Source organism: Pagrus pagrus (assembly GCF_965226575.1).
Source record: "Pagrus pagrus genome assembly, chromosome: 13".
Taxonomy (NCBI): Eukaryota; Metazoa; Chordata; class Actinopteri; order Spariformes; family Sparidae; genus Pagrus; species Pagrus pagrus.
The window spans coordinates 9,689,569-9,700,998 of record NC_140197.1 but is presented as its reverse complement, the minus strand read 5'-3'; the positions used below and the strand labels follow the sequence as shown (position 1 = coordinate 9,700,998).

Genomic DNA, 11,430 nt, shown 5'->3' with positions numbered 1-11,430 from the left:
AAACCAGAAGATCAAAGAATAAACAAAGCCGACTGAAGTGTGATTTTATTTCAATTTTGCGACATGTTAACAAAATGAAACGTATTTTCTGAAAAAAAAAACATGTTTTCAGTGCTGTCACTTCACAAATAAATAGCTTATCTTATTCCACGTCTTTGTAAAGATAAAAAAGGTTTGACTGTCATGGATCAACAGAACGTACACAATAGTAATCAAGTAAACAGTTTTACACTTTTGGCAGCGACTGACGAGTAACATTCCTTTGAAAACCTGTAAAAACCTAACAATTACTCAATTAATGCACAATGAACTGTGTGATAAACTGCTGTTCCTCTGAAATGTATTCAAGTGCTCACAGGTGAAGCTTCAACAGTCATCTTTGTTTTTAAAGTTGCTAAAACTTCCATTTACCGCAGTAATCAAAGATATGACGAGGGGAGAAACAGTAGCATGTCATCTGCGCAGTTAACAGTGTGACACACCCTGACACACGACAAACCCCTCCTCAACTATTCACTAAACGTCACCCTGAGTACTGTGCAATTTTTATCTCTGCTTTAATTTTCGCTCTCTATTCGGTTTATATATTCTGCATCCTGAGTTGCTTTGGATCAAACATCCCTGTGTGAATTATTCTATATCAGCTCCGTGGATTCGTTGAGTGGAGTAAAAAGTGTGTCATGGATACGAGGCGGAGAAAGAGGTGATGGGAAGGCAGAGCAGAGAGCAGTAGGACGGGTGCAGAGGCTGGACTTGGCCAGGTAAGGGCTTGTAGGACCTCCAGTCTGAACTGCTTCCTGCTTTACAGCACAGAGACACCTCACACCTGCAGATACAGATACGAGACATGAGACTAATGTTGGCTGATAACGGTGTTTGACTCCTTTACTGCTTAAATAAAGGTTTAATGATGTGATGGTGATGATCCTGGGTCGTACCTGGTGACACTCTGGATGAACTTCTTCTCATCCTGATCCAGACACACAGCAAAAGTCGTCCCCTCCTCTCCACTGACCACCTGCACCTTGTCCACCTTCACCTGTGATATGGAGATGTGCTGTTGTGGAGAGAGGAGGAGTGTGAGGAGGGGGCGTTTCGTGAGAATGTGTTTAGTGTTTGATTCAGACTTGTAAAAAAATACGCCCTTCACCTGGTTGTAGCCCTTTTTAGACTTGGAGCACTGCCTCTTCAGGACCTCTGTCATTGTCAGCTGCAGACTTTCTATTCTCGAATCTGAACAGAGAAGATTTGCTTAGAAAATTACGACGCAGACACAAAAACATGACTGAAAGACTGGGACTGTCACTGTCACACACCGAGCTGCTCTGGTTTCCTGCAGGCTTTGTAAAGATTTATCGACGTGCACATGGTGTCAGTCTGGGTCCACTGACTCCTCCCACTAACTGCCACCTGTAATGGGGTGTAGACGCAGCAGATTTAAAAATAGCTCCAGCCGTGAAGTTATTTTTATTGTTTGTGTTGCAGGAAATCTGTGGGTGTCAGAGCAGAAACAATACCTTGTTGTAGGCAACGCTCAGTGTTAAAGGGACAGCCTCTCGTTCTTCATCTATTCCAAACCTTTTGCTGGCAGCGCCTTCAAACAGACAGCACACATTAGACTATATATATGTGTGTGTGTGTGTGTGTGTCTGCATGCTGTTGTGGCTGTCTGGGTGCGTCAGCGTGTGACTCACCCATGGCCTTAACAGCTCTGGTTCCTGCGGTGTGCCCGAGCTCCAGAGACTGAATAAACACTTCCCTCCTCCTCTCTCCTCCAGCCAGAGTCAGCTGTGTGGAAGAAGGAAGAAAACTTATTTCACACAGGTATTCACTGGAGTGAGAGACTGTGGCTGTGTGTGTGTGTGTGTGTGTGTGTGTGTGTGTGTGTGTGTGTGTGTGTGTCTCACCTCAGCCTGGTAGAGCTGCACCAGAACAGGCTGGTCTGCATGTCTACAGTAATAAAGCACCAAGTCGCCCAGCAGGGGAAGCGTCTCCACGTTGCCATTACTCACTGACACATCACCTTCTTTACAGGTCGTCTGGTTCACAAAGAAAACACACAGGGATTCAAGACCATACAGATCATGATGAGTACACAAGCACCTGGGATTTGCATACAGTCCATAAGAAGGAAACATGTTTGGTCTGCGCAGTGAGCAGTTTTCTGTGAGACTCATTGCTACATTTTGCTGTCACTGAGAGGGAATTCGGTGCCAACAGACATTATTACATCAGCAACTCGCTTGATTTATTATGTAATGCATGGTGAGAGAAAGGTGATGAAGTACCTGACAGAGGACATCAGAGGACAGGCTGAGCAGATTGAGGACGTTCCTCTCGTACCACGGGTCGATCAAACCCAACATCTGGGCTATATCAGCTGTACTGTCCTCCATTATGCTCCCATTACACTCCTGTCACGAGTAAGGAATAAAAGGTGTTAATGCATCGAGTAAAGGATTACATCATACATAACTTCTCATGTCATTATAGTTTCCTAGATTAGATTTTCAGTTCAGCAGGTGGACCCCTTCAAAGGACCATTTGAACTCTGACCTTCTGGAAAAGTATTATCGATCATAGTTTTTGCTACATTTGCAGTGAGAGACTTGATTAATTGCCTCAACAACCTTTATTATTAACTTCTTAACATATTTTTTAAATTATAAATCACTCATAAACTGATGTCATTTTGTGCCAAGCCAGTCAAGCCACCTTAAGCTGCAGTCTTGATGACTTTTCTTTGTTAATGACTTAATAATTAACAAAGGAAAACCAGCCACAGAGATGTTTCACCAGCTGGCAACTCAAAAGCTGCTCTAATTGATGGTTAATAAATGATCCAAGCATTAGTTATTTAATTATTTATCATTACTGAAGCGGTTAGTTATAACTTGTACACACATTGTGAACTGTGCATTATTAGAAAGTGATAGAAAGAGTACATTAAAAGGCTGGATCAGCTGACACAGTGCCAGATGTTCTCACCCCAGAGGCAGCCACTTTGGTTGAACTTCCTATCTGCCCCTCAGTCGGTGTGTGAGCTCCTCCTGGGCTTCCTGTTGTTCTCCTCTTAATGGGAACAAAGTAAAACTGCAGTTTGCATGTCTTGGTGAGACGGGGACATTTACTCTCTTTCTGCTGCAGGTCGCTGTATGCCCTGGCCAGCCTGCCGGCCTCTCTGTCTCCTCCAAACACCACCACTTTGACCAGAGTAGGCGTCTCTATCACGTCCCCTTCGTCGCAGCTCAGGATCGGCCTCCTGCGCACACACATGTGCTTCTGCGGGGAGAGAGGATCTGGGGCGGCAGTGGAGGCATCAAGAGGATGAACCTGTCTGCACAGGGACCTGGAGTATCTGAGCTGCGACCCAGTTCTTTGAAAGTCTTTGCTGACATCCCCTTGGAAGCCCATACTCTGAACACGCCGGCAATTGCTCGGGCTGCGGGGAGTCTTGAAAAGCATGGAGAAGCGCTCAACACCTAAGAGTGACCTAGACTTCTTTTTGGGTTTCTTTCTAGGCTTTGGTTGACCATCTTGTTTTTCCTCTGTGTCATCGTGTGTCGTATCCTCGCTGAAGTCACTTTCCACACCCGATGAGCCAGAGGGCGTGGTACCCGCAGACCAGCTGGAGGACAGGGAGTGGCTGGAAAACATGGAGTCCCTCGAGGAAGAGGAGGCGGTGGAGATGCGATGATCCGCTTTGCTTCCCTCCACTTCGTCTTCCTCATCCACACTGGTGTCATTAATATCATCCACATATATTTCTGTTTTGAGGAAACAGTCTGGAGGTGAGTCGGGCTCGGACTCGCTTCCGAGAATGGGATTCAGAAAATCTGCGTGAATGTACAGAAGAAGACACTGATGAACAGTTAAAGATGGACCTTTATTAATTAAAGCCAGAATAAATTATAGCAATGTACGTTTTTGCAAACCATGGACACTTTGGACAAGGTTCAATTTTCAATTCTATGTGGTGGCAATGCTGTACTTATGCTCTGGTTAGGTTTAGCCACAAAAACCATGTGGTAAGGGTTAGGAAAAGATCATGTTTTGGCTTAAAATACCTGGTTCTGTCGCCACAAAAATCCCAACAGCTCGTCAAAAATAACCTGGTTTTGATGCCTCTAACAGGGCTTGGAAATTGCCCTGATATCTTATCAAAAATATCCAGTTTTGTTGACACTAATACAGCTGGAAAATGTCTCCAAGTCTTGACAAAAATATCTGGTTTGTTGCCAGTAGCACAGCTGGAAAATGTCCATGCAGTTTTGTGCTTTTAAATGTTGAAACACAGTCTCCGTTTGGCAACTGTCTCACACTAGCCAGCACACCGCCACCATTCACTCCACCTCTGTCGAAAGTCAGCTCATATAAGCGTGATATGGCACGTGTTGTGTTGATACGACACGTATGACATATAGAAATTTGAATGTGTCCGTGTTTTGCAGAAACGTAAAAACGCCAACATTTGAGAGAGAGCTAACTGGAAGTTTAGTTAATTACCAAAGTTGTCGTTTTCCCAGGAGCACGTGCGACATTTGGGGAAGGGCAGCGTGAAAGTCTCAACAGCCCCTGATGAGAAGAGGTGAAGCTGTCAGAGAACAATCTTGAACAGCAGGTTTGGCAAACAGGAAACACAACTTTTCCCCATTATAATAATGTGGATATGGAATGTAGTCTATATATCTCCTCCTGTCTGTGGCATTTAATGTTCATACTTTCTATCTTACCAGTATCTGGGCAACCTTCAGCAGGAGCAGGAGCAGCCAGGCTTCCTCTGAGCCTCTCCATGCTGTGAAGCAGACCTTGTCGAGCCCTGCTGAGATCTGCTGTGGAGGCTGCTGTCTCCATGCTGTTAGTCACTGCCTCCTTGAGCTGCTCCAGCTCCTCAGGCCGCTTTGCCTGAAGGAAGAGTAGGAAGTTTGTTTAAGGAAGAAAGTGGGAATGAATAAAGAGGAATTGTGCATCCAAAGAAATAAGTGTTGGTCAGTCACCTGCAGGGCAGTGTGGAGCGCCTGCAGGTCGAGTTGGGTGCCCAGAGCAGCCTGAAAGGCGTGCACGATGAGGGTGATGGCAACGTCTCTGTTGGAGGTTTGGGTGCTGCTCAGTTGCTCGGAGACAGCCTGGACCTCTGGTGGGAAGTCCTCATCTTGGCTCACTAACAGCACCGTGCTAATAGAATGAACACACGCAGCAGCAGCCATGTTTACAGCTTGTTTTAATGTCATATTTAATAGCTATCATTAAAGGTTTGGATGAACTTACATGGTTTTAGAGCAGTGGACCTCTGGTGAAACACCTTGCTCTGTCCTCACCAGTCTTTGAAATGAAATACCTGAAAACAAAAGTGGGCACACACTTCAGTCATCTCAGCAGGTGAACACTGCCCCCGTATGGTCACACTGATACATGAGCTTCAGTGTTACCTGGTGCTCTGAGCTCCTGTCGGATGATGTTTAGCAGTCGTTTGCTGGCAGAGCAGCACGGCTCAGGCCAGGACAGGAAGCTATGGAACAACGTGTAGGCCTCCTGCAGCACGCCGCAGTCTGGAGCCACATGAGGAACCTGCATGAAGAAACACAAATCATTGCTATCATTTGCTGTCCTTCACTGAGCTTTTCTGTTGACACATTAAGATAAGTACAACATTTCTTATGCTTTTATTAGCTGTTAACACTTCTAAAGCAAGGACAATGCCTTATTAAAGAATAAGCTCACCCAAAAATGAAAATTCAGTCATGATCTGCTCACCCCTCATGATGATGAAAAGTCAGGTGAGATTTCTCTAATAGTCCACAAAACATTTCTGGAGCTTCACAGAACAGCTGAAGTAGAAACGATGAAAACCAAACCATAAATGGCTCCACAAAGCTTAACCCAAGTCTCCGGAAGCCCCCAAATCCCTAGCTGCTCAGCTAAAAGCGTTAGCGCGCACCCAATCTGAAATGGGTGCAGGAGCTTGACCACATGGTGAGGGTGTAAATATTGCCTTTTCAAATCAATTTGGGATTTTTAAGGGCTTCAAGAGACTTGGATGACGTTGGACGAGCTGTGTGGAGCCATTTTATGGGGTTTTATTGTTCCCCATCTACGAGAACACTGATTTGCCGTGAAGCTCCACAAATGTTTTGTGGACAACAAAACTTCACCTGATTTTCCATCAGCATGGGGGTGAGTAGCTAATGATGGAATTTTCATTTTTGGGAAACCCTTTCCTCAAAGGTTAAGAGAGTCAGAGAGTCATGTTCCCTGTTTCTACATGACGCCCACGCACTTTTAGGAGAGTAGACGAGAACAGGAGCGTGAGGGGAACCACCAGCTCATACCGACACTTCTCCAGCACCTGTGAAAGATAGAAAACTGAACTGAAACACACTGTCATTCACTATATTGCGCTGAACGTTTGGGTAATGATGTTTTTTTAGCAGCTCCCCACCTCCTTTGTTTTCCTCAGTACTTTCTGTAGAAGGATGAGGAAGTTGTGGGGATCTCTCTTCACAAGTTCCTCCAAACACCAGCGGTTAATGCACAGGCCGGCTAGTCAGAGACACAGAAACACACGACGTGGAACTTATTTCTCCTTTTAGGTTTCATTCTGATGGCGGACAGTAAACAATGCTATTTCTACACATGTTTACTGGTTCAGAGAGGCGCTGAATGAAAGCAAAATGATTCCACCACTTTCCCTCGTTGCTAAATTACAGTATGTTAAGTAAGTATTTCAAAATCGGTTTTGCATAAGCCTGCGTGATTCACCTCTGTCGGTCCTCATTCTGTCGGTGTCACCACTTTCAATTCCCATTTGTCTCTATGAGATGAACAACATGTTCCTAGTGATGGGCAGAGTGTGCGGTTGACTTGTTTAACAGGCTAAAAATCTACTTAGTGCCTTCGCCATTCAATTAAATTGCAACAGCAGGGTGTCAAGACATGAACAAACTGTTCATCTAGTGATCTAGTGGGAGTTGAGGAGCCAGTTTGCACATTCTCAGCACCATCTCTGTATTGTGTCATTGTTAAAGGCAGTGTGGGTTTGGGTCTTACCGTTCCAGAGTTGCTTGTCCGGAGTGTCAAGACCGAGGTTACAGAGGCAACGCTCAAGGACGTGCTGGATACGATCCTCTGTGCACGAGCTCTGCTCCATCTTCTCCATCCCCTTCTGCAGAGGCATCAACATCCACGGAAAAATACAGAAGATAAACCACCAGGAAGTCCCAGAATATCTGCTTAGTTACACCCTATTATTGTGTTCCGGTAAACCAATAAATTATGTCTCTTTAGTAGTCCAAACTTCCTGTTATTGCTGTCGGCAACGCGTTATAATCATTATTGTTCCCTTCCACAGACAATCGAGCACAATCCAGAGTAAGACGCTCAACAGAGGTGCCAACACGAATGTCCACAGCAAAGACGTCAGGGAAGCAAAAAAAGTCTGCCACTTCCTACCAAAACCAGTGAGTCACAGACTGTGTGAGTGGACCGGAGATGAGCTGGTTGAAAACAGGAGCCACAACTTCTACTTTTTCATTCTTAAAATCAGCTGCTGACACCAGATTTCGGATGACTCAAAGGTGGGGTGGAAATGAATCTAACAAAAGGACAACTTCCTATCTGATGCCCATGAGACTTATTAACAAGTAAAGACAAGTGTGTGTGTGTTTTATTAAAGATAACAGAATCCTATAGGTCAAAGCAACGAAACCCCTGAGTGCATCAGTTACAAACAAAACACAGAATGTCTGGCATTTGCCTACTACGGGACATGTGACACCTGTGGTTAGAGAGCACATTAGATGAAAACAACTGAAGCCACACAGACCACACAATGAAATGGACACTTTTGCAAACAACATTTCGCTGGTGATAATTAAAGGTTTTAAAGAAAAAGGAAGCTGGGTTGGTTTCAGTGCCTATTATGAATACTTTAAAAAGAAAAAAGTCCACCACACATCCCTCTCAATGGGTAAAAATATTTTCCCTGGAAGTATATTTGGTCTCCAGGATGTCAGCGTGCATACGGAAGCTGTTATTGTGCCCAGCTGTTGCAGATGTGTCACTGTGACCAGTGCTGAATAATGTGTGCAATGACACGAGTGGAGAGCCGGGGTCACCTGTACCCATCAAAACAGGAAAAGGCCTTCCGGGAAGCACGAATGAAAACTACTGCTTTGACTGCTTTCTTAAGACCGGACAGGGGGAGAGACTGTATGAGTAGAAATGCACATTCAGTGAAGAGTGTGTGCAAAGTGTTGTAGCTAATACAAATAGAGCTGTGGTTCACAACTCATTCTTATAGGAGACCGATTATGCTTTTAGTTGTTCCCTCTCCTTCAGTGTTTTATATGTTCTGATGTAAAAAATCTTGAAAGTGAAAAAGTTCAAAGTCTGCACAAACAGAAGCTCCTCTCTTCCAAAGGAAACACTGCTCCTCAAACGCCTCGTCAGCAGTCTTGCCTTTAATTCTGTGACTTTGTGACATCACACTGTGCCACCATGTCACACAATTGCATGATTTAATGCCTGGCGGCTACTTTAACAAATAAGAATTGATTTAGCACAGCACTCTGTTGTTGTCAGCTGTGCTGGCTCAGGCATGTGTGAGCTGACCAATCAGAGCAGAGTGGGTATTCAGGAGAGGGGGGCCTTAAAGAAACAGGAGCTAAAGCAGAGAGGGGGAATACAGTGCTGCAGCACTGGACAGTATGATAAACGTACAAACGGATTTGGAGTGGAAATGTACTTTACTTCATAAACAGCATTACAGAGAGGAGAAGGGGAAGGAAGAGAGCACCAGAGTCTCCTGTGAGTACTGAATTCAGCAAGAGCCCTCTTGAACGTAACCACACAGACACAAAAATTCCCTCTGCGCTTACAGCTAGTGCAGTAAAGTAAGCTGCCAATTTGGGGCAGATAAACACTGCATGAGTAACACAAATATACACCATTTATCATCCACGAATTGAATGTTATTAAACATATTTTGATGCATATTGTTTAGGTGTTTAGGTTGGTTTGGCTAATTTTACATTTGTGCTACTAGTGTCAAAAGCTAAACATTTCAATCACTAATTTATTTCAACTACTTACCTATCCATTAATTTTAGCTAGCTAACTGTCTCAGCCAATTATCCATTATTTGTAGGCTAAAATTTGGACTAATGAATAATGGGTTAGCTAGATAAAAGTTTAAGCAAGCTTTAACTATTTTAGCCATCCAAGCCTATCCTTTAGCCTAACGTTAGCTAGCCATTTCAACCTCTTATCCATTAATTTTAGCTATTCTATCTCGACTATTTACCCTTTTAGTTCAAGCTAATTAATTCAACTGTTCAACTGTCCATTTCTTACTAAAAATATTTGCAATGTTGAGCTTCTTTTTTCTTTTCTTCACTTTTCTTTTCTAAATATATGGACATATGGCTAATGCTAATGTGGCTCGCTAGCAAAAGTCAACTAACTGCTAGCTGACGTGCAGAACGACCTGTAAAGCAGTGCAGAGAAAAGGAAAACTGGTGACGATTATGAATGTGTTTTTATTGTATTCAGTTGGAGAAATATATGTCTCACACATCCTTTGTTTGAACTGTTTAGTGAAGGTCAACCATCTACCAGTGACTCAGATTCCCACACATTGTAGTGCTGTCAGGGCACAAATTTGTTGACTGTGCGTGATTAATGTTATTGAAATGATGTAGTAGTATTTACGGTGATGTAACTGGAGGAGACTAATCATACTTTCACAGGATAGGGGAGCGACGTAACAGAGTAAAAGGTAAAAGGCCATACGTGATAACATCAGCCAAGATTGCTGTTAGTTGATCAGTAAAACATAAGTTTTATCTCCTGAACTCCACAAAATGACTCCATCCATTCACAGCATAGTAAGCGTGTTACATGTTTGGCAGAAGCTCTGTGCTCTGCAGTAGAAGGCATATACCCAGCCTCTGCAAGCAAGCCTGTCAATTGTCTACTGAGGAAGCAGGTGTTACTCCATTGTATGTTGTCAAGTATTTTCCAGCCCAGCCGTGCAAACCTGGCTCAATGCAAAAAAAGCACAAAAACTGATCTCTGCTGTGGCTTCTTCAACATTATTTAAACTCAAGTGTTGCTTTAATTGCACATACCGTATGAGTGGAAAGACAAGAGCTGGGAATTAGAGGTGACAATGCCAGATGTGCAGCTCCCCCGTAGACTAAAAGGAAACTGTGATTATACTGCTGAGGCTCTTTTCAGCACCTCAGTAATCTGTTACGCACTTGACAAATCTATGGTGTGTAATTCTGAACACATTATATCAGCCTGGCAGCATTTATAAGAAGGGGAACAGGAAATCTGCAGAGCAAGAATAACACGCCGCAGTTAGTTTTGATGGATGTTGTGCAACAGAGGCTGGTTCCTACCAGAAAAAGAAAGTATTGAATAGTAAAATGCATTAAATGACACCTCTGGTCAACTTGAGACAGGCAGGGGACATGCAGATACACAAAATATGTTGAAACACAGAAAGAGATAGAGAATTAATCAGCAGCGAGAGGCATAAATCTTACCGGCATCTGCAGTTATCAGTGTCCTAGATCATCCCAGAAGAACCACAGCTGAGGCACACCAGTGGAGGGAAACAATACAGAGACCACATCCTCCTTCGTTGGTGCTTTTTAAAAACAGACCCTCCAACTACAAAGTCAAGAGAGCATGCGCCACAAAACAGGAACTGAAGAAGTGTTTGTGCAGTGGTGGTTTACATAAGACTCTTTGACGTGACTGAGCCGTTTGACCAAGAGCTGCTTCACAATGATTTAACTTGTCTCTGACGATGAGACAGTTAGTTTGTATCTATATTGGTACAATGTAGTATTAAAGAAACAATCTGCAGTTCTTTAGAGACAGAAAATCAATCGCTAAGATTAGAATTATTTTTATTATGTGAGTGTAAGTCTGTAATAAACACACATGCACACAGAGGACACTTTATCAGGTTTAAGCAGCAGCCCAGGGTTCAAGTCCAACCTGTGGTCCTTTGCTGCATGTTATCTCCCCTCTCTCTCATCACATATCCTGTCAGTCTCAAGCTGCCCTGGCCAAAAAAACCCCAACTTGTTCTCAGATTGTTTTATTTGAAAGATTTATGAAGAAATCGTCATCTCCTTTTGATTCTTATTTCAGAATTTGTTTGTTTAGGTTTGATTTTGTGAGGATTATCTTCTGCCTGCTTTATGTTGTTAATCCGTCTCTTATTGTTGTGCTGTGCATTTAAAATTGACCATTTCTACAGACAGTCATGGTTCCCAGACAAGGAATCCTTATGAGTTTGAGAGATTCTCTGGCTTTTCATCTGGCGCCACCAAGAGGTTATCAGTTGTGGCTGAACTGAACAGATGTTTTACTTAAAGCACATCAGGCAGAATGGATTACATTTGATTTCCTTTT

General features: G+C 43.5%; 1 protein-coding gene across 3 annotated transcripts; it reads right to left on the bottom strand.

Annotated features, from left to right (window-relative positions):
• Positions 1-28: 28 nt before the first annotated feature.
• Positions 29-10,637, bottom strand: LOC311267832 (phosphoinositide 3-kinase regulatory subunit 5-like). Of its 3 annotated transcripts, XM_084371074.1 has the most exons (19): positions 10,551-10,616; positions 10,128-10,195; positions 7,048-7,162; positions 6,440-6,540; positions 6,278-6,346; positions 5,430-5,568; positions 5,269-5,338; positions 4,998-5,175; positions 4,734-4,905; positions 4,507-4,575; positions 2,989-3,836; positions 2,289-2,414; positions 1,908-2,039; positions 1,695-1,788; positions 1,518-1,594; positions 1,317-1,410; positions 1,151-1,233; positions 939-1,057; positions 29-826 (listed from the first exon to the last, which is right to left on the bottom strand). In XM_084371074.1, exons 3-19 carry the CDS (start codon positions 7,154-7,156, stop codon positions 679-681), a joined length of 2,628 nt encoding a protein of 875 aa, XP_084227200.1. In that variant the 5' UTR covers positions 7,157-7,162; positions 10,128-10,195; positions 10,551-10,616; the 3' UTR covers positions 29-678. The 3 variants fall into 3 exon arrangements, with proteins under 3 accessions (XP_084227200.1, XP_084227199.1, XP_084227198.1); XM_084371073.1 differs by lacking the exon at positions 10,128-10,195 and having other exon boundaries at positions 10,551-10,637; XM_084371072.1 differs by lacking the exons at positions 10,128-10,195; positions 10,551-10,616 and having other exon boundaries at positions 7,048-7,383.
• Positions 10,638-11,430: the final 793 nt, after the last annotated feature.

What these genes read in the sequence shown, in the direction of transcription:
- LOC311267832 (XM_084371072.1), bottom strand. Translation starts at nt 7,180, where the DNA reads ATGTTGATGCCTCTGCAGAAGGGGATGGAGAAGATGGAGCAGAGCTCG. An exon ending in GGACAAGCAACTCTGGAACG is followed by an intron (nt 6,541 to 7,047) that starts GTAAGACCCAAA and finishes GTCTCTGACTAG; the next exon opens with CCGGCCTGTGCATTAACCGC. An exon ending in CGCTCCACACTGCCCTGCAG is followed by an intron (nt 4,906 to 4,997) that starts GTGACTGACCAA and finishes CTCTTCCTTCAG; the next exon opens with GCAAAGCGGCCTGAGGAGCT.